This window comes from Peromyscus eremicus, chromosome 5, assembly GCF_949786415.1.
Source record: "Peromyscus eremicus chromosome 5, PerEre_H2_v1, whole genome shotgun sequence".
Taxonomy (NCBI): domain Eukaryota; kingdom Metazoa; phylum Chordata; class Mammalia; order Rodentia; family Cricetidae; genus Peromyscus; species Peromyscus eremicus.
This window is the reverse complement of record NC_081420.1, coordinates 32,252,374-32,275,546: the sequence shown is the minus strand read 5'-3', so window position 1 is coordinate 32,275,546 and position 23,173 is coordinate 32,252,374. Positions and strand designations below refer to the sequence as shown.

General features: G+C 43.5%; 1 protein-coding gene across 3 annotated transcripts in view; it reads left to right on the top strand.

Annotated features, from left to right (window-relative positions):
- Positions 1-23,173, top strand: part of Dusp22 (dual specificity phosphatase 22) — a 56,853-nt gene that overhangs the window by 20,209 nt on the left and 13,471 nt on the right. For all 3 annotated transcript variants that reach the window (XM_059263228.1, XM_059263226.1, XM_059263229.1), the window contains exon 4: positions 16,594-16,643. In XM_059263228.1, the coding sequence (XP_059119211.1) occupies positions 16,594-16,643 (50 nt within the window). The remainder of the gene's footprint in view (positions 1-16,593; positions 16,644-23,173) is intronic.

Genomic DNA, 23,173 nt, shown 5'->3' with positions numbered 1-23,173 from the left:
TTTACTTGACTACTTGTGTTTATTCTGACACATTGTTATCTACATGACTCTACGCTGTCTGCATTCACACGACTCTTTATGAATACTCACCAGGGTGAGGTGCTGCCACTGTTTGGACAGGCCTATCCTTTGACCGTGAGGCTAGACTCCATGGCTGATAGAAAGACTCCTGAAGGAACCTGGGTCCTCCGGCCCTATGTCCCTCAGAATTTCTCTTAAGAGGATGTTTTGTTGGCTTCTGAAATATGAAGCAAGCCAGAACCAGTGTTAGATGGTGTTTAAAGTTCAAGGGAAAATGATGCTTCTGTTGCTCCTCTTCTTGCCAGTGTGGTTCAGAATGATAATGCATGAATGGAGCGAATGCTGATACAGTCCAGCTTCTTTTCCCAGCCTTCAGTAATCACTGCTGTATGCTCACTTCCCTGTACAAGAGAAAGAGATCATATGGTACTTCTCTGTCTTCGTCTATTCTCCTGTCCCTCTAAATCCCTATCTTAGGCTTCCTTCCATTTCTGTAGTGTCTACACTGTATGCCCTTGGTTGGGACATGAAACTTGTCTGTCTGTGACAACATGTGTTTGATGGTCAAAGATCATGCATCTTCATTAGCAGTCAGTCCACAGAAGCTTTGCCATGTTCAAGGTGGGCACATGGGGTTGAAGGAGATGGTCTCAAACTTTGTGGAGCCTCCAGTGAGGTCATAGTAACTGAGGTTACACTCAGGGCAGCAGTTGGGTGTTCTGGATGAGAAGGGGTAGCTACCCAAGCATCCACTCAGGTGTTACCTCCTCCTCTGCCTCTCTTGCCTGGTGACTACTGCACTCCTGTGTGTTTAGGACACAGAGACTGACCAGGCAGAGTGTATGTGAATGTGCAAGCCTATCCCAAGTTGTGGAAACTGTAAGTCACATTTCTCCTAGCCCAAGGAGAAGAGACTCCCAGAACCATTCCTTTTAAACACAGAGGTGTGCAGATGTGTGGGTGCACTGAGGTTCATGACACTGTTGGTAATGGCATAGCAGTGCAGCCAGTCTCAGTCCATGCACATGCAAAAAATACTTGAAGTCAATTCCAAAAGAGGGGATGTCTGTGTATTTAAAGACAGCTCATTAAGAAACAGAAACAAATAGTAGCAAACATCTACAATATGATCTCATTTGTATAAAATTCAAAATTAGCATTATATTTCTATTACACGTATAGGGTCTGAAAGGATCATACGAGACTCCCAAGAATGGAATATTGTTTTCTTTATGTTCTCTTACTCCTTAATTTGTTTGTTCCAGTAAGAGCAGTGGTTCTCAACCTTCTTAAAGCTGTGACCCATTAATACAGTTTCTCATGTTGTGATGACCCCCAACCATAAGATTATTTCATTGCTACTTCATACCTTTAGTTTGCTACTGTTATAAATTGTAATGTAAATATCTGATATGCAGGTGGTCTTAGGCAACCTGTGATGGGAAGGAAGGTTAGTAAGCCATGCTCTTAGTGCCTGTGATAACAACGGGTGGATTGCATATGCATATTCAGGCTTAGCTTGAAAAGATTCTGCACTTTTTTTTTTATTACTGTGTGCCATGGACTCATGTGTGATATGTGGCATCAAACATCCTTTGTGGTCTGTGGTCAACAAATACAAAGAAAGTACATCATCCACTTCAAGTTGTCTTAGTCTTCAAAGGCAAGAGCTAGCCCAGGACATGTCTGTAATGATAGAGGCTTTATTTTGAACATTAAAACAGTGTGTTTCTACTGGATTGACTGGACATAAGAATACATTTATGCCCTTCTTTCAGGATTCACAGATTCACCTAGTGCTGCAGCTTAAAGCACTGGGCCAGGTTTCCTCTTCAGATGGCTACTGTCTCCACCAACCTGGGTGATTTTGTTTCTTATTAGCATTGCACAGGCACCAAAATACCCAGCTGGTAGTGAAGCCCAATGCCTTTGGGAACAAGGCCCTGTTTGCCCTGGCATTATTTTCTGATTGATGATTATTTCTAGCAACCTTAGCGGCTTCTCACTTCTCTAGGAGAATTTCGAGATGTCATCTAAAAATCAGTGGTACCTATTCTGCTCAGAGATTGCAGTGCCTTTCGTGTGTTAAAGCAAATTTGTTTGAAGTCAACTCCAGACTTAAATAGATATGACTCAAATAGAAATAATTACTGTAAGGATCGAAAACTGTCTAGTAATTGCTCTTTCTTGAATCCAGCTGTCTGGGTTTCTTGTACGGGGGCAGCCAAGTAGAGAAGAGATTGACTCCTTTCTGCTACTTATCTTCTGCTAGCAGCTTATTTGCAAATGGAGCACTAGTATGATAAGTCTGCATGGGGCAGAAGGAAGACTGGAGCCCCCAATACCAGACTGATTCTCAGTGGGAAATGGTGTTATTTAAACATCCAGAATGAGGAGATTCGTGTTTTTCTCCTGGCAGTGTAGCCAGGATTTCTGCAAGCACCTTGTCCCTCTTCTTCAGACTTCTCTGTAGTACTCCTGCTCACTAACCTGCCATGTATAGGGAATGCAGATACAAAGAGAAATAAGAAGGGGTCCCACATTGATACAGGCACATAAATCTTCACAGTATTACTGAATTGCAAGTGTGTAGCAGATATAAAGGGTCCCGAGACACCCAGAAGGATTTGGCAGTGGGCAAGATTGTACCAACCAAAAGGTAACAATTTATTTGGTCCTAAAGGATGATCAGTTTGCTAGGTAGTGATGGTGAGGATGATTGGTTGAGTTCAGGTGTGATTCCTAGTAAAGAACAGTTCATGTAGTGACATGGACATGCAGAGGCAGGGTGTGTCCAGGCCCACATGAAAGGTTCAACAGAACAGATTTCAAGGGTGGCCAGGCTGGAAAAGCAACCTCAGAGTAGATCAGTTGTTCATCAGGCTTAAGAGTTGTGTGGGACTTAAAGACTTGCCCAAGATTTGTGCACCAAGTCAAGTGACTCAGGCAGACTGCTTTTCCAGTAGTGTCAATGCAGAAATAGAATGAAAGGAAGGAGATAGATGTCCTGGAGACCTTTCAAAGCTCTTGCTTTATTCCTACTTAGAAATAAGCGTTTGTTTGAGCTGGAATGCTAGGGAGTCATAATTGTTTTCTAGAAATAACAGATCAAATTGGATCTGGGACTCTCCCACAAAATAATACAGCAATGTTGAAAATGAAAGAATGGGGAAAGATTCTGAAGCAAATGACCCAAAAGAAGGAGGGACTAACAGTAGTCTTATTAGACATACACATGATATGTATAAAAGCAGAGGTCAGCTACATAAAAAACAGAAGGAATAATCTACCAGAAAGTTTTAACAGCCATTAACCTATAGCCACCTCATAAGCAATTTCAAAAACTACAAAGTCATTTCTCAGGTAAAGTGGGAAGGAATTATCTAGTGTTTAATTATGAGGTGGGGCAAGGGAGGTGTCAGGGTAGCTTACATAATAACTTCATGGGGCAGACATTTGGCCACTGATGGATATGCACACCCTAGAGCTCTGAGTAACATGCTCCTGATTTATTCCAAAGTTGTTAGAAATGGTCCATTCATTCCTCCAGAGAGAGTAGAGGTTGGACACAAATATTTGATCATTTTCTCTGTAGAACTATGTAGCTACTTCATTGGTTCTGAATAAAACCATATAAGAAAATACCAAGACACATGACCAGGAAATCATGTTTGTTATATTAGGGTTTTTGACGCATTTGGGGATGTCATCAGTCCCCAAATTCACACTGTGAGGTAGCTAGCTGTGTGTGTGTGTGTGTGTGTGTGTGTGTGTGTGTGTGTGTGTGTGTGTGTGTGTGTCTCGTTCCTATTAACCCCTTGTATATTCTAGTTGACCTCCATTCTTCTGGTTAGTCTTTGGGGTTCTCTACAGGTACACCACAGGGTACTCTGACCTGGACCAGATGTAGGATTTACATTTTGTTTTACCTCAGGCTAAGAGTCTCTAGTTCCTTTGTAATGGACCCTCACCTTAGGAGACCCTTATCCATGTGGCTATTATAGCAACCAAAAGAGAGGAGTTATGTTACATATAAAGCAAATGGGGCAGGATGTAATGGGCATATGATGTCTATTAAGGTGTTCAAAGGGGAAAACTGGCTCAGTTTGGTGAAAATAATCAAATAGCATCTACAACGGGAAAGTGTGTCTCTGGCTCTGGATTGGGACAGTACAGTGTATGGCTGGAAGACACCAGGCACCCTGAGTACTGTGATGAACAGGCCAGGATCTATCCCAAGGGCTCCATGTGTTGCAGGCTCTTTAGGAGGAGGCCTCAGAGTCTACAATCAGAAGTTTGAGTGGCAAGTGGAAACTCTTCAGTGGTGAAATGCTAAATTGGGGTTCAAGGTTACTATGAACACCATATTGTTCATCACCATAGGAAAGATGATTGTTTAAGTGGATCCAGGTTTACTTAAGAGTAGTTTAAGCAAATCTGCTGTTTTCGGGTTCTCTTAATTCATTGCTAGGTAGTGACACAGGTGGATCAGTGTCTGCCCACACCTGCAAGGGAAGTGATGCAATGTTATTTAAAATTGTGAGTGTGAAGCAATAGTGCCTGCTGGTTCCTCAGTGCAGACCAGGCAAACAAGCTGTGTCCAGATGCTTTGGAAATGTGCTCCCCTCCCTGTAGCCTGACTCCCTGGGATGCTCTGGGGACTTGTGTGTGTTGGGGAGGAAGGCATTCAGCCCTGGATATGCATTGAGACATTGCTGGTCTCCTGTCGGTTGTTACCACAACCACAGCAGATATCAGTTTCCAGCCTTGATCATAAACCAGGTGACCTGTTGGTCACCTCTTGGCCTCTCTATGGGAGAGAAAGCAGTGCAGGGTCAAAGGTATAGAAAGTCCAACTGTAGATGGTTCACAGTGCTGGGCTCACAGCGTGCCCGGCATCTTAAACCTCTCTCTCTTTTCTCTTCCTCCTTCTCTCCTTCCCTTCACCCCTTCCTTCCAATGTTCTTCTCTTGTCTTACTAAGGATTTAACCTAGGACTTCTGCAAACTAGGCAAGCACTCCCCCACTAAATTACTTATCCAAACCCTTTTCAGGCAGAGTCTCATTAAGTAGCCCAGGCTAGACTTGAATTCATTCTAGTCCAGTCAGGCCTTGAACTTGTGATCCTGCCTCAGCCTTGCAAGTAGCTGGGGTTACAGGACTGCACAACCAAGTCCGGCTTGGAACTTCTTTTTCTTCCCCCAGACTTTCTTGCAGTTAAAGCGAGATGAGCCACAAGGCACTTGGTTCTTTTGACAAGACCCTCGGCCAGTGCCAGATTGAGGAAGACATAGACGAGAACCAGCTGTCTTCCTTGTCACTCGGTAATTCTAGGGGGAGGTAGTTTGGATGAACAGAACCAAGCCCAGACATTGAGACTCCCACTCTTAGGAACTTGCTAGCATGGTGTGGCAAATATAACCTAATTTCCATAAATCAGAGCTCCTTTTCCAAGGAGCCAGCTCTGTGGTCCCAGGGAAAGGCAGTTAGTTACTTACTAAGGATAGTGAACTTCAGCTGCATTGTGTTGTGAATTTTACCCTCAAGAAGAATGTCTCATGGCTAACCCAGTATGAGCAGGTCTCTTGAACATCTCTTTTTGTTTTGTTATTCTTTATACTGAGATTCCCTGCCTCTTCCGATGAAACTGATCTTCCTGCTTCTGCATGAACAATGATGTTACAAGCAGTGTCTCTAACTGGTCATTCTAAGATCCTGGTGACCCTCTGCCTCCTCAGTGGCCACAGTGCTATCTGCCCTGGGGCTTTCCCAGTGTGAGCTCTGCCCAAGGTGGCCTGGAGCTTCTGTGTGTCCAGTGCTAGAGCATACAGCTGTCGAGATAAAAATATCCTATCAAACTGCTCACAGTGGAAGAGGGGAGGGGTTTGGTAAAGCACTGCCCCAGCAAAGGGAGGCCCTAGGATCCTGGTGCCTAAGCTAAGAGACGAGGTGCCCTTCCAGGTGCACCTACCAGTTGTAAACCTCAGGCAGTACCATGACAACCATGGCAGCATTCACATTTGACCACATTGCAGAAGGATGCTGCTCTTTATATGGAGTAGAAATGATAGAATGCCACCCCCACCTTACTTCTCCCTAACTGCCCAGCTCCTGAATCCTTCCTAGTCTGAAAGCTTCTTGCCCTGCTCATGTGGTTGCTAAATTTGGCCTCTACTTTTGGGAGGCTGAAACCCACCTTCAAGGAATTGGCTAGCCCTTAAGAACAACACCCAATTTGAGTCAGTGTTTACCTCTTGAAACATGTCCAAGGTGTGGCCCAGAGAAGGAACAGAGAGCCAGACTAGTGTGTCATGGATGCTGTTTAAAAAGGGCTTTGACTGCACTGTACACATCCACTCCTGAAACCAGAGGTAGTGACACACCCGGTAACTCAGACCGGCATTGACTGCACGTCCTTCACAGGCGAGGCACTCTAAGAACTCATTGGCTGTTCCACACTGTGCCCTGTGCCCTCTGGAACACTTGTGCCTAAGGGGCAGCCATGTCCCACCGAGAGAGTGAGGCTGGCTGGGCAGGTCACTCTCCTGGGAACACAGCGGCTGGTTCACTTCCTCGTCTGTGTGGTGCTGTGTGCTGAGAGCTGAGCAGACAAGTAGGACCGCCATCAAGTAAGAGCCGCTAATCACACACCTGGTGCCAGCCACTGTTTGAGCATCTCCTGGGTACTGGCCTTTGGGGCCTTTCACATTTTGATCCCATTCCCTCATGTTATAACCCCCCTCCTCCCACTCGGTAGCAGAATAAGGAAGTGAATGGAGTGCAGCTATTGTTTAAGAAGGGTGCAGTTCTAAACCAGCAGTGTGCTGAGTCAGATACCATGAAATTGGAGAAGAAAGTGAGCCAGGACAATGAGCTTCATGTCATCTGAATGGGTGTGTGAAAAGGGTCTGCCTAGACCAGGGCTCAGTGCATGTTTGTCTGTCAAGACCAGGAGAGTAAGGATTTGGGGTTTGGAGGTTCTGTTAAAGTGTCTCAACTCTGCTGTGAGCATGGAAGCATAGGTTGTATATAAGGAACAGGTCTGACTCCCTAGGCAAACACAGGCCTCAGTCTGCCCTCCTTGCCTTCACTGTCAGTTCTCAGAGGAGTGGGCATGGCATGATTCCAGAGGCCAGCTGCCACGAAGCTTGAGCTGTGTTATCCCAGTTTAATGGCTTCTGAGAATGTATGAATGAATGTCTTTGCATTATACTTATGTTACGATTTTCCATTCTTTTTGAAATTAAAATATAATTACATCATTTTCTCCTTCCCTTTTTCTCTCTCTAACCTTTCTATAATCCTCCCTTTAAAATTCATGGCCTCTATTTCTTTAATTGTTGTGTTATGTATATACATACATATATATGTTTGTATCCGCATGTGTATATTCATATTCCTTAATATAGAAGTGCAACCTGTTCAGTCTGTATAATGTATATTATTTCAGGGCTGACTACTTGGTATTGGATAACCAATTTGAGGGCTCTGTCCTGGAGAAACCCATTTCTCCTGCTCTCATCAATCCTTAGTTGCCAGTAACTCTTTGTCTAGAGTTGATGCCCCATGAGATTTCCCCCTCCACGTTATCATGTCTGTTGGTGGCATCCTGTTCTTCTCTAGGAAGCCATGGCAACAAATGGCGACCATTACAGAGAACCACAGCCCATCAAAATGTAGAGAACAAGTGACCATGTTGGGCTATGCATGCCCAACTGACACATCAGCAACACATCTGCACCTGATGCTTGGGGATCATAGCAGAGAAGAAGTGGGAAGATTATAAGAGCCAGAGAAACAGGATATTTCTGTGAAATTTTGTTTCATAGAAATTTCAGAAAACCTAGATCCATGAAGTCTCATTTATAATGGCTGCCTAAATATTTCATTCCTTTTTATTTTTTATTTATTTATTTTTTTCCGAGACAGGGTTTCTCTGTGGTTTTGGTGCCTGTTTTGGATCTTGCTCTGTAGACCAGGTTGGCCTCGAACTCATAGAGATCCGCCTGGCTCTGCCTCCTGAGTGCTGGGATTAAAGGCGTGCGCCACCACCGCCAGGCAATATTTCATTCTTAATGAGCATGTTCATTCTTAATGAGCATGTTCACCGTATGTCCTGTTGAAACCATTAATTAGCATCAGGCAGTGAAAGCTGAGGTTCAGGTCTTCTAAGGTGAAGGCATCCATGTGGCTGCAAGGAACCATTGATTCTAAAGCCAGCTCCAAGTTTCATAGCCAGCTTAGGGACTGTGCCTTTAGGACATGCAGGTTTAAAATTCTAAAGATACATCTACCTTTTGAGGCATCCTTTTCTTCACTTAAAGGCTTTGCTGCTGATTTTCAAGGAGCAAGAGACTGAGAAAACAGTGACCACTGTGAGAGATTGGGATAAAGCCACCCAAGCCTGGCATGCTGGGCTAAGGCATCTGCATTCTGGGGTCTTGGAGACACTATGTTGAAGTTCTGCTGAGGAAAGGCCATTGGGAGGAGCCTACGGAGAAGGAATCACAGAGACTATAAACCACAGAGTTCAAGGGAGGAGTGCAGGGATTCATGCAATCCAGTGGCCCTGAGCAGGCCAAGCTGGGGGTAGAGAGAGCGGATTGTGATAGCCTGGGGCTATGGATACCACAGTTCTTGAAGTTGGATCTTCTTTACTTTTCAGATTCAGAGGTGCTACTGGGTATTTTTTAGGCAAACGTGGTCAGATAAAAATGTATCTTTTACAGAAATAATGTTTTCCTTACTGATGTTCTCCTACTGGTTTCTAAGCAGGCATTCACAATCACTTTTTGATGTGATTGGATGGCACTACTCTTCACAAAGGTACACTGCCCCAGATTTTCTGAGTCACCACTGGTACATCAACTAACCCTCACACTAAAGCAGACCTAGAAGAGGTGGGGAGGTGGGGTAGCCTGGATCTCCCTCATTACCTTCCTATAATCCATCCCGTGTGGGCCAGAGGAAACCCCTTGTAACTGAGGCCACTTTGGTCTTTCTTTGAAATACCTTGAACAAAAATAAACACCAGAGTCCTCTTCTGTCACTCTGACAAGTCAAATGCACGTCGTTGTTTGACTAACCTGAAAGCAGCAGCAGGTGTAGAGGCTTCTGATTTGCATCTTGGCTCACAAACCGAGCCCAAGGCTAAATCTTACCTCTCCACTCTGACCTTCCCACTCCCCCCAAACCTCACCAAGGACCACAGTGTTCTTGGAAGTTGTTATTTGTAGTATATTGCCTAAATTTAGCATGCAGGAAGAATCAGTGGCAAATGGGTACTTTCAGAAAGTGTCTTTTCAGTTCAGAATCTAGACTTAAGGCATGCATTATGGAGTGTTATTACAAGGCCCTGTTCATCTTCAGTGGTGATTTTCTTTAGTGATTCCATTGACATTTTTGCCATGATACTAAAAATTTAAAAAGGAAGTGACCAAGAATCTAGACCTTACCTATTCTTTATTTTCTATACTGATTTCTAATTCCTTGTCAAATGACACTTAGAGTGTTTTTAGATTAATTTTTCCTGGGGATATAACCTTGACTTATACTTTTCCTTTTAATACAAAGGAATTTTTCAGCTGTTATGGGCTATGTGTAAATTCTTAGATTGAAGAAAGACATCGATCCAAACTCACGGACCAGGCACTGAATTTGGCCTGCATACATACTTGGCACGATAGAGGTGCCGGTTCCTTGCCTCTCTGGAATAGATAGCCTTGCAAAGAGGAGGCCTTATGAAGGAGTCTAAAGTGGTCTCACCTGGAATGTGCATTTCATGGAAGTTTCAAGTCAGCAGTTGTCATCTCTTGGGTCTGTGGCCTCCAAGAATCCAGTTTTCAAAGGTTTTCTTACCTTTCAGTTTAGATGAAATGCAGAAGTACTCAGATCCAGAGACAGAGGTGAGAATGGTCATCTGCAGGGGGAATGAATAGAGAAGGAAAAAGAGTTGGTATTTATGGGAACCAAATCTGATTTGGGAATAAGAGGCTCCAGATATGGATGATGGTGATGATCTACAACTATGAAGATGTTCACTTGGGAAAGATCAGTGTGGTACCTGGTACAGTGGCTATGTCTGTTGTCATGGGTATTTAGAAGATGAGACAGGGGCTTCCCTTAAATGCACAAGTTCAAGGCCAGCCTGGGTAGCGTAGAGAATCTCCACTTCAAAGAAATACAAACAAACAAACCAACCTGGTGGCACAGGCCTATGACTATAGCTACTCTGGAGGCTGTGGCAGAAGGATAAAGTTCAAGGCCAATCTTGGCAACTTAGTAGGACCCTGTTTCAAAATAGGAAATAAAAAGAGGGCTAGGAATAATGATTGGGTAGTGGATCATTTGCCTAGCATGTGCAAGGCCTTGCCTCAATCTCCAGTTCTGCCAAAATAATAATAATAATAATAATAATAATAATAATAATAATAATAAATTTAAGGTAGTAAATTTGCATTATGTATGTTTTATTTTGTGGTGCTGATACTGGTGGTCAGTATGAGTCTTGGGTGTTTCCAGGCTCTTGGCTTCTAATCCAAAGGATTGAAAGTGAGTGCTTACACAGATTTGTAAAAGTATCAAGGAAATTATTCAGAACAAAACAGCAGAAAAGATCAAAATACAGTGAAAGAGAGCAGGGCCACGTGGGTACAGATACTCAAGGGCCCCGATTATTGTTCAAGGCTTCCTTTTATGGACTCAAGAGAAGAAGAACTTTGGTTCCTAGTGGGTGTAGTTTGCATGGTTCTCTATTGAATGATAGATTATCTATTTTCTACTGTGCATGTCGCCATATGCATCTGATTTTAATTATATGCATGCCCAATTTTGCATAGGCACAAGATGGTAAGTAGAGGATTCTCCCTGAAAGTATACTTGAGCATACACAATTTTGCTTTACTGTATATATTCTTCATACTAGACACATTGGGGATACACTTGAATAGGAACTGTTGAAATTTGATTGTATTAGGGTTAGAGTGACTTATACTATTGTTCAAAAGAAGAAATGTACATGTAGACCAGTGCAGGTGGGGACCCAGTGTTGCTAGATGCTTTATTTAGAGAGTACTATGTGTACATAATACATACAGGTAATGGATCTAGGCTGCCCAGTGCATTCCTAGAGAGTGCAGGTGTGTATAACCCAAACCAAGTAGGGTCTCAGATTACTAAACTATTTCCTTTCCTGCCTCAGTTCTGTGGGTTGATCTCACCTGTGGAACACACTGTTGCTATGTGATTTTGGAGTTTTGATTGTTTCTGTTTTGAGACAGGGTCTCATGTAGCTCAGGCTAGCCTCATACCAGCTAGATAGCTGAAAATGGCCTTGAACTCTGGTCCTTCTGCTTCGGTGCACTAAATACTGAGATCAGAAGCACACACCAGGGCACCCAGCTGGCTTTGTGGGTTTCATAGCAGTGCGTAGTCATGGTCTGGCTTCCCAATCAAGTGAGATCAGTCCAAATTTTCATTTTGCTTTTAACTTTATTTTTTCTTCCTGGGAGTAGAGAATTGGTAGTTGAGAACTGTGGTGAAATTAGTTCTTAGTAGGGTTACAGGCTTATTCTGTCCTTATTTCATTAGGACTTGCTTGTTTGGGAAAGACCTGCTTACCAGGCCTCTTGGAAATCTGAATGGGCTTGTTTATCAAAGAAAATATGCCATATTTGTAGGAGGGAGACCCTTGGATCACCCATCCTGTCTCTGGTACTAAATTCTAATAGTGACATCTTTTATTGGCAGCTAAAATAACTTTTCCATTGTATGGATTTCTAGCCCCTTCTAGAACTTATTCTCTTTCATTTGTTTTTAATACTTCCACAAGGATTCAGTTGTGTTCTTTGTTTTTTAGACAGGTACGGAGTATTTGTACATACTTTGCCACATGTATATAATATGCAGTAATCAAATCAGCCACGTATGGCACCTCCATCCTGTCTGCTGCCATCTTTGCTTCCCTGCCATGTTCTGGAGTAGTTGTCTCCAACATCCCCTTTGCTGTTGCCAGGCTTCTCCACATCCCTGCCTCCCCTGCCTAATATCCACTAGGCCACTCGTGTGAGAAGAACAGCTTTAGCTCCTGTGTGTAGGAAGATCCTCTGTGGGTCTGTAATGCCCTCAGGGCCCAGCCATGTTGCTGTACAGGTGAGATGGGGTTCTGTTTGTAAGTGGTTCACATTAGCTTCCTTGAAAGAAAGAGAACGGCTGTGCACAGCTGGATCTTTTGAAAAGCAGGTCACCTGGATTCTCAGCAGACTCTTACTATGTCGGGGGGGGGGGTAGTTTTAGAAATTGTACTTGAAACAAGCAAGAGTTTGGCCTCTTTCCTGGTTTTGTGATCAGAAGCTTGGCCCTGCTTCTCAGGTATGTGCCTGTCTGTCATTTTAAGTGTAATTTTTAGTTTCAGTCCAAAGAAAGGCAAAAACCTACCTTTTAGTGGTTATTCTACTTGCTGAAACAGAAAACTGAAAAATGGTGGAACTCTTGAGACTAGGACAGTTCTGGCTTATTCAGATCAAGCCTCTGATGTGCTTTCTGAACTTTCTTCCTCCCCAGTGGAGTCCTGTTGATGTGATTTCTCTCGGAACTTTCTTCTTGACCAGTTGATGTAATTTCAAAACCCAAATACAAGAATTTCAGCAGGAAGCTTCTCAGGGCAGATCCCTCAGAACTCTTTTACTCCTGTCCTGAGTTTTTTGGCTTTTGTACTATGTGGTTCCTGGGGTGATAAATATGCAGCATGTGCCGTCTCCTACTGTGGGCACCGAGTACTGGCACCTTCCCTTGTCTCTTGATTAAGGTGCCCACCTCATCAGTATTGCTGCTGTTCCTGGTTATGCTGGGCCACTCAGAGGCCGCACAGGACAAAGAAATGAGCTCTTCCTATGTTCCTGTAGGGACTGCGACTCTTAATGCACAGGCAGCTCACTAGCAATGTTTGTGTTTCAGCGCTCTGGGTTTGAAAAGTTGTGACTTGATATTGAGTAGCTCCATAAATGTTAACTGGCTTCCCACCAGCCGCTATTGAAACACCGTAGAAAGTGCTCAATTTTTATTTTTCTTTATTTTGTAAGAATTTTATTTCAAGGAACAGAAAACCAATTTTATTTTTATGTGTTTCAAAATATTAGAGGGAACATGAGGCAGAAAATATGTAGCAAATGCTATACTCCTGGAAATGCTGTTGCTATTTTTACTACTTGTAGATTTTTTTTTAGATTGTTGGAGATTTTTGGAGATGTTTTCTAAGTTTTTTTAAACCTAATTTTTGCTGTCCTTTCCATAATGTAAGTAAATACATTCTACCCTTCATCTGTTCCTCTGCAAAGCTCTCCAGAGCACGATCCTCTATATAGATCATAGAGAGGGAATATCTGTTCCGCTTATTAGTACAGGGTGATTTTAAGTCAGCCCAGCTTTCTGGTGGCATAGGGGTCTCAGTGCTGCTTTCTGAATTAGTAACTAACTGTTAAAAGCTGTGCACATGTGCAGGCATCTGACGCCTTTTTGGGTAGCTGTAGTTCTGCCTTCTGTGGCCTCAAAGATATCTGTGCTTTGTTAATGACTAAGTCACGATAAATAGACGCTCTTGGGGGCGAGCAGCTAAACCTTTTTGACGGTTTTGACTCCTTCCATGACTAGATTTGCATATTTCTTATTGTAGGTCATAGTGAAGTGGTTTGTGTTCTGTTTGAGTGTCACTGGAGCCTAGGTAGACAACGTGCCCTTTGCATGGCCTAAAACCCAGTTCTCCTCCTTCCCTGATGGCACTCACCAGCACATACACACCCTGCATTCTTCTCCTGCCGTGATCTCTGTGGAGCTGATTAGCACTTATCCTCAGCATGCAGACTTGAAGTGAATGCCTACCACAGCCCAGGCATCATTCCAGGAATTTAACTGTTCTTGTGGTTATACACACAGTCTTTGATGCTGTAGCGTCTTGTCTTTGTCTCTGTCTTGCTTTAACAGCACAGGGTACTCAAATGTAATAGAGAGCCACACGTTCGTCTTTACGAGTTATGTGAGGAGGAAGCTAAAGCCTCCACCTGCCCATCTCAGCTGTGAGGGCCAGGAGCCTAGAATGACAACGTGTTACTTCCTTATCCTTGTGGCTCACACAGAGAGAATGCCTTCCACCTGCTTCCTATGGCTGGTAGATTTTCCTGAATACTGGGCAGGTTCTACTTTGTGGGCCCAGGCACATTTCCTTCTGTGTGCATCAGGTAGCACAGAGGTAAATGTGGCCCTATCTGGCATAGCATACAGGAAGCACAATGATTCCCAATTACCCTGATAACAAGTGTTCAAGGCATATGCTTTAGTAGGCAAAATGCTCCTGGCCTAACCTCTGTCCATTCTCTTCATTGTCTCTATTTTTGTTTATTATCTCAGTACATAGATTCTACTAGAATGTTGTGGCTATTCATCACCATGAGGGAGAGGTAGGCGTTTCTGTGCTGTCCTGGAGGGGTCACTTAGCCCTTTGCCTGACTGGAGTTGCCAGGCTGAGGTAGCGGTAGTGCACTTGAGAATCCTGTCCTCTGGAAGTATGGCCTGCCACAGGGATGGAGGGAGTATGTGGGAAGAAGGAATTCACAAGCTTTGGGCCTGACCACCTAACTGCCAGATCTCACTCAAGAGCAAAAATAAATAAATAAAAATTAAAAAATAAATAAATAAATGAGGCACTCCCATCTAGCTGTAGGAAGCAATGGGTGTGTGTATTCGGCAACAGACTTGTTCATCTCTGTGGAAGAGAGGAGGAAAGGACTCTTTTTGGCAGAAGTGCTTTCTTTTCTAGTGTCTTATCCATCAAATTACGCCATGATATGCCACCAGGTTTGGAAGAGCTTTAAGTGTTTAAGATAACTGGTCAGCGTTCCCAGCATAGCACAGTTTCAGGAGCCCAGGAAACCTGAAGAGAGGCAGAACGGGCTGGAGGGCTGGCAAGTGTACATACAAGAGAGCCCACCGCCTCCCTTTCCTGTCCTGCCAGCAGATCTTCCTCTCTCGGCAAAGTCCGTTTGCTCTCAGTGAGATGCTCCTATTTGAATAAACAGAGGTAAACCTCATCTTCCCCAAGACTCAGAAGCCTGTACAGAAAGATGCAATAACTGCTGTATATAATGATTTTCTTTTAATTCATGATTAAATAATTTGATTCTTTTTTCAAAAGTTGCACAGAAGTAATGAAGGAAAATTGATTTTTATTTTTGAGTTTTTCCTCATGCTGCCCCCCACCCAATAATAGCAGATGGGAAAGGAGGGGGTTGTACCATTCAGGTGTTTATTTGCTGACAACATATCACACTCTGAGCCAGTTTCAGCAGAAAGGGGCAGGTTAACAGGCAGTTGGAGGCTCGTAGTTTGCTCAAGAGCTGGAGAAATGGGTTCTATGCTGGAGTCCCAGGACCAGCTCATCTTTCCCATTATACAACTGTCGACCGTTTGAATGTGCTCTGCCTCCACCTGTACCAGCAAAGCAGGAGCTGCCATGCTCTGTCCCTTGTGCTAGTTCAGAACTTGCCTTCTGTAAGCGTACCAGAACTAGAGGGCCTGGTGCTGCGTCTGCACCAAGCATCAGGGTGGGTCGGCAAGATGCCTGTCCTGTAGCTGTCTGGTTACAGCTCCAGTGACCCTCCTGGGTGACCAGGTCAGCACTAAAAATTACAGAAAGTCGTGAAGTAAATCTAAAAAGCAGGTTGTTTTATAACTCTCACTCCCAAGGAACTTGGCTGCATCAGTATCATTATTGTGCATCAAGCTGACCTCTCACACTAATTAGTTCTTCTCTCTGGCTGCCCAAGGCAAAGTGACAAGATTCTGTGACACTTGGCAGACATAAGAGAAAGTTCACGAATGGTTCATCTATCCTTTACCATATTCCATTCCAAGGTTGCTGTTGACATTGAAGATTTTAGAATGACAATGTCCATCTTTCCTGTAGAGAAGTTAACCAGTTCTGTTTCTCTTTCTAAAAATCATCACCTTGGGTAGTTGTTTTCCCTCAAATTAGGGGGAAATAAATATGTTAGCTTACCATACAAGCTTGTAGTGTTGTTCTGCAAAGCAAGCAGCATTGTTTCCAGGTTTCGAAGGCCTAGTAGTGGAACTGTAATTCTTACAATACTAAAATTGAGGTAGAGAGCTATGGCATCACATCATGGTTGTCAGCCCTTTTGAAGGTGTTGACTAACAGTGCGTCCTTTGGGATGTTCAGGATCCTAAAGTAACATAGACAGGATGAGAACAAGTGTTACGATGAGTTGGGAACTTTAACTCTGAAGTGCTCAACTCCTGTTTTTAGTCCCTCAAGTTTTGTCTAAATTTGTTATATGTGCTGCTTACAAATCAAAGTGTGAATATTGACATGCCTATGGAAAAGAATCAGGAACCTGAATTAAAGAGTGTTTCCTTGGTTCCTTGGCAACAAAAGATGAATAAAAACTTCTCCTTTTTATTTTCTTGTTTTTTGACCTAAGTAAATGGTTCCTTTTAATACTTTACTGTGGACCATTTTTTTAGTTTTATTTATATATATGTATATTTTTTATCCTTCTACAGGGAGTTCAATACCTGTGTATTCCAGCAGCGGATTCACCATCTCAAAACCTGTAAGTTTTTTCTGTATTATTTGGAGAAATGAAAAATAAGTACAGTGTGCATTTCATCAGTATTGGGCCAACTGAAAAGCCAACAGAGGACTCTGAAGACAAATATGTCAACACTTGTGCGAGTCCGTGGAGTTGCTGGTGTCCCTGCATAGCTACTGCCCTGAGGAGGGGAGTGAGTCGGCAAACTGAGGCGGAGGCACCTTGTTATTTTCCAGTCTTACTGTGGAACACAAAGCCTGGGTATCCACAGGAAGGCTCTTTTTCAAAAGACCTGAAGTCTAGGGAGATGGCCCAGTCAGTAAAGGGCCTGCTGAGCGAGCCCAAGGACCAGAGTTCAGGACCCCAGCACCCATGGAAAACCAGCACAGGCATGTTTCTATAACCTCAGTGCTAGGGACCTAGAGATAAATTGATCCTCAGAGCTCATTGCTCAGCTAGTCTGGCCAAATTATTGAGCCCCAGATTCAGGGAGAGACTTTGTCCCAAAAAATTAGGTGGGGGATGCTAGAGAAAACGCTGGTCATCAACCTCTGGCCTCCACATACTTGTAGCTATGTGCATGCACAGGCACACACATATATACACAAAGAACACCTAGAGTATGGAGAAGGTGGGTTAGTCAGTAAGGTGTTTGCCTTGCAAGCTTGAGGACCTCAGTGCTGATCCCCAGAGCCTGTGGAAAATGGGAGGTGTTGGCAAATCTCTGGAAACTCACAGGAAAGATTGTCTGGTATGCAAGGTGAGATCCTAGGCCAATGAACTGTCTTAAACAAGAAGTGCAGGTACTTGAGAACCAACCAATACCCAAGGAAAGAAACCGGCAGCATTAATTCTAATATTTTATTAACCTGATATCTAAAATACAGCTATTATATTTAAAAATATACATGTTAAGTCTAGAAATTCTAAAGCTACTTCCTACCCATGCCCACATACTGTCACAGCAGTCTGGTGTGTATTTTCTGCCCTGAGAGCTCTTCTCTGTTTGGACAGCTGCAGTGCAGGCGATCTGTGCTCACATGTAGTTTATGTGCTTCCCCTGTCAGATAGTACAGACCTCAAGCCTAACTGACAGTCACCTCCTCTTTCTCATTTACCCAAGGCCAGACTGTTGTGTTTTCATAACCGAATAAATCTCTGACATCATTTTAGTCCTGCTTATTGTTTTTTCCCTCCAAAATATGCCTATGCTTTATTGTATTTGTGTGTGTGTGTGCGTGTGCGTGTGACATGTGTGCATGGGTGGGGGCATGTATGTGCCATGCTGTATACTTGGGAGGTCAAAGGATAACTTCCAGGAGTCAGTTTTCTTCTTTTATTCTGGGTCTGGGGATCTAATTTAGGTTTCAGGCTTGTGCAGAAGCATCTTTATCCACCAACTTGTCTCACAGGGTCTTCTCTGTCATTTTAACCATTTAAGAGGGATTCACAATTGTAGCTCACCTCAATGACAGCGTCCACATTGAGCAATGGTACAGCCTTGATAGGATGGGATGGAGCATTGGAGATCCGGTTATAAGCGCAACAAGCACCCTTGGTCCCAAATTAAGCCTAGCATGGATAGGTGATAGTTTCCTCAGGCCTGCATTTGACCTTTGCAGGCTGAGATGCTAGGAACTCCATCACTTTACACATCCCACTGAACCTGGCCTCTGATTCTCTGGCTGTCCTGACCTGGATATTGGGGGCCAGCATGACAGCCCTCCTGGAACTAGTTGTTACTGTTTTATCAAAAGTGCCCCAGATTCAAATGGTATTTTTGAGTCTGAAAGATCACAGGGTCCATCTTCCATTGTACACAAGTGCTGGTACATACAAATCTATGTCAGTGAGGCAGACTACATACATACTTGTGTTTTCTGTCCCAACTGACTGGCTTCTCTAGAAGATGCTGGAATGTCAGCTGTCCTTAAGTCTTCACTGGCAGAGGACAGAGAAATCATGGATCAGGCTGTAACTTTATAAGACTGACCTATTGCAGGAGGGGCAGGGCAGGGTAGGTCTACAGTTCAGTGGGTAGCTGGACAGGGGACAGAGGGAACAGAGTTAGAAGAAAGCACTGAGAAAGTGGGAAGTTGGTACAGACATGTTCTGCCCAGGCCAGGGGTTGTGTCTACCCTGACCCTTGATGTTTCAAAGAGAGGTGAGGCTTTCATACTGAGAGAGGGAGAGGCAAGATTTACTAGGAAAACAAAGTAGTAGCCTACCCTGGAAGGAGAAGCAGCAACTTTAGAGAACTTCCTTGGTTACCAGTCGTGTCAAGAAACAGAAGTGGTTGGAAGGGCATGGTCCCTGCGGAAGGAAGTGAGGCGCTGCCTTTCTCCGAAGACCACAGCAATCTTCTGCCCTTGTTTTGGTGACTATTTTTGGAATGACTGCTTTGCTCTCCTCTCTAACCACGATTCAACCATGCTGTTGAATGTGTCAATACCTGATTGGCAGGAATCAAGCTGGAACCTATCCTAGGTATGTGCTGTCAAGGCATATGGCCACTGGTCTTTGAGCAGCTGTAAGATTTTAGCTTTTCTAGGAGCTAAGTGCCGTCTTTGACTTCCACAACAGTGATCTAATACCAGTACTGACAGTCCTGTATTATACACAACTGTCAGAAAGTCCTACATACTGTGGGCAAGTCATTTGAACTAGTCTACACTTAAATTCTCTCATCTGAAAACGTCCATCTCTAGGATTTGGGGTGGCAAAAATCATATGTACATGAGCATATCTCTGAACTCTAAGCACTTTGAAAAGTATGGATCTGTTCCTACTACAGTAAGTGTCTTCAGCGTTACAGGAATGACAGTTGAAATAGGTTAAGTTTTGTTTATCTGCTGCCAGTGAAGGTGGCTGAGTGTCTTCATCTCTTTTCTGTTCCTATAACAGAACATCTGAGACTGGGTAATTAATACAGAAAACAAGTAAGTTTTATTTCACAGTTCAGGAAGCCTGAAGTCCAAGATTGAGTGGCCACATCTGTTGAGACTTGTAGTATTTCCTAATACTGCGGTGGAAAGACAAAAGGAGTGAGCGAGTGTAGGGAGATGGAAGCCTCCTTGAGTGGCAAGTGCTTGAGACGTTCATGAAGACTCTCCGTAGGCCCATGACCCAGATACTTGATACCTGGCCTGTCTCCCAGTACTGCCAGCTTTAGGAATGAAGGTTCCAGTAAACACATGACGGGGAGAGGCATTCAGACTATAACAGTGAGTGTGATTCCGTGATAGAAGCAGTTGGAATGCTTACCTCGGAATGATCTAACTCATTTAGGGTTTCCTGTCTTTAGTACTCACTAAATAAATATGAGGAGTTCACAATGAACCTTCCCTATCTATATCATCAACTAATGTGGGTGGATCAGTATCTTTTTTATTTAAATTTATTTATTTTTAACATAGATCTTTTTTAGAAAAGTTTTATTTATTTTAATATTATGTGTATGGGTATTTTGCCTGTTTGTATGTCTGTATACCAGGTACATGCATTGCCCACAGGCTAGAAAGATGGTTTTGAATCCCATGGAACTAGAGTTGTTAGCTGTCTTGTAGGCACTGGAAATTGAACCCTGGTCTTTTAGAAGATAAGCCAGTGCTCTAACCACTGAGCAATCTCTCCAACCACTAGATGAATATTCTTAATATTTTGGGTAAAAAAAAAAGCAAGAGAAAACTTGAGTAGTTTGTAAAACTTGCTATTGGTAACTCAGACACTTATCAACAGGCAGTCTTCCATCTGACCACATTAGCTCTGATGCTTGTCCCCTCTCTTCAGTGACAGACCAAGTCCTGGAAGTCTGTACTACTCACTCTTTGAAACTTAGATGCCGGGTTTTAAAATGATTTTCAACTTTACATGAAATGCTTTATTTCCTAATTCTTGGACTGGGGACATACTCAGTGGTAGAATGCTTGCCCCCAGCTGGTAAGATAAAGATTAAATATTTCTTTCTCTGCAAAGCCCTGAACAGCAGGAATTCTGGCTGATTCTCCTTAGTAAGAAGTGTGTGACCTTTGACACTTCTGAGTCAGTTGCTGTGAACTGCAGAAAAGTTGGTTTTCTGTCTTGGCCTTAATCCTAGAGAATCTCCCCCATCTGACCTTCCATGAACTTAAAATGCAGAAACCTGGTTTGAGATAACATTAGCACAAAATTTTAGCTTAGTTCCCCCAGCCACCTAGCCTGCCCAAGTCAGGAAATATAAAAGTTCAAGTTCTTCGTGTCCCAATAACCTCACAACCCTAGTGTGGTATGTTTTGCATGATGTTGTCGTAATTAGAGATATGCTAGAGTGGGTGTTAGGTGCACGCTGTGCATGTGTGTCAAGTGGCCCATGCTGGGGCTTAGTACATAAAGGTTTGCAAACCCATTTGTGTTTGTTTTCTCTATGGGTTCTCTAAAGCAAGTCATTTTAACCTTCTCATTTAATAATCTGTCCATCTCCTTGGAGACTTAGAGTATTGAAATGATTATGAAATTGGGTATTTTGTTAATTCTCTAGTGTTTGTAAAATAAGGTTGTATTCTCTCTCTGTATTCAAGTAAGGAATGCTAATGCATTTTGAAAGTAGATGCTTAGATACGTATTCACTTGCATTTGCTTATTCTGTTTTTTATTACCCATTAAGTTGGTGTTTGTACTCAGACAGCACTGAATTGATCATTCTTCCTTCCTTTTCTGTGAGTCTGAAGGAATTCTGACATAGGCTCTGGAGCCCACAGCATTACATCAGTACAGCAGTCTCTAGTGTTCATGGCTTCAGAGCCAAGCAGGTGTCTGTGTTTCTTGAGGGCTTGTGGAGAGGTGAGGTGAGCGCTACAGAGAGCTCTGTAGGGCGTCCGGGGACACCCTGGTCTTAGTCCGCTTCCTTGTCATTTTGTCTAGGTGTAGCTGATTCTGTCTGTATTCCCATTTTTCTTTCATTTGCCTTTTTTCTACTTCTATGGCTAATGAGCAGTTTTTCAAGATCAGAAGTAAGTGAGCCTTTGCACAACTGTAGCTGTGCTTCCAGATGGTTCTTGAGGTCTTTGCATCCCTCGGTGATGCTCTCCTGCTCTCAGGATAGATGGAGAACTCTGGAAAAGGTATAATCACTGTTTGCTACAGCCACCATCATTCTCCTCAAGCAAGAGTGTTCTGGTCTGAGACTGTCCTTGTTACTCTTGAGTTAAACTGGTTGTGTGTGTGTGTGTGTGTGTGTGTGTGTGTGTGTGTGTGTGAAATGATGCCATGTTAAAGGGTAAAGAGATGTTTTTGTTTTCTTGGGGGTTTTGTTTTGGTTTTTGTTTTGTTTTGGTTTTTGGTTTTGTTTTTTGGATTTGTTTTTGTTTTTTTTGAGACAGGGTTTCTCTGTGTAGCTTTGTGCCTTTCTTGGCTCTCACTCTGTAGACCAGGCTGACCTCATACTCACAAGATCTGCCTGCCTCTGCCTCCCACCGCCCGGCTCTTGTTTGTTTTTTAAACTATCTTTTTGAATTAATTTATCTAGCAAAATGAAAAGTATGGTATACACATCCTCCAGTTCTTATTTAATGGAGACAGTTCCTGAGGCATAAAGTTTGGGAGTCACTGTTACAAGTGTGAGTTGTCTGTGTTTAATGCTGGGGGGTTGCCTTCAGAGTTCTAGCTGAGAGATAGGCAGAGGAGCCTGGGGTATCTGGACCAATTTGGCCCCAGGAAGAATATCCCAGCATAGAGTGCTCAACCCCTTTGCTTTAAAAAGGAATGGGGACCATAAGGTGCTTGCCTTTGCTGGGATTATGTCTACACACACTTGGATTCAGTTGGAGAGGAGAAACATCATCTATGTCTGTGGCCTTTACTGTCAGCACAACCTCATTTGATAACACTGGCCTTGAAGTAAGACCCACCACCATTCCAGGTGGCCAGGTCACTGGACTCCAACTCCAGTAAGCAAAATGCTGAACCTAAGTACTCTGTCACATCACACTGGTGATCATGGCATCTAAGATTATGGGTCTTAGAGCAGCAAGAAGTCTCCACATCAGAATATCATGTGGTATGGCTTACAAGCTCCATCCACCATCTTTTATTGAATTCTCAGAAGTTCAGCAAGGCCCATCTGGTCACTCTTAGCCTCTGAAATGGAGAGGAGTGGTTGAGATACAGGTCAGTGAGAAGTAAGAGGACAATGTGTATGTACCCACTGGGCTCCCTGCTCAATCCACATGAAGAACATCTCTCCACCAGAGCTCTCCACTGCCCCTGCGGTGTTCTCTTAGGGCTGTTGGCCCTGTTGGGTGAGTCTCCTATACCTGTGGGCATGCTTCCTTCTGCATGTGACACAGACAAGCCTGTAACAAACCTCTGTATGGAAGTACAGGTTCACTGCCAACCAGATGAAGAGCACAAAGAGGGAACTGTGTTCATGGAAACAGCAGCATGTGGTGGGATGGTCCTGCAGATCTGGGCTTCTGCTTCAGACTGCAGTTGAAATAAAAGAACCCAGACTGTGGGTTTTTCCCACTGTGGAGGAGGGTGTTTAATGACCAGAGCTTGGATTTATGTCATTTTTC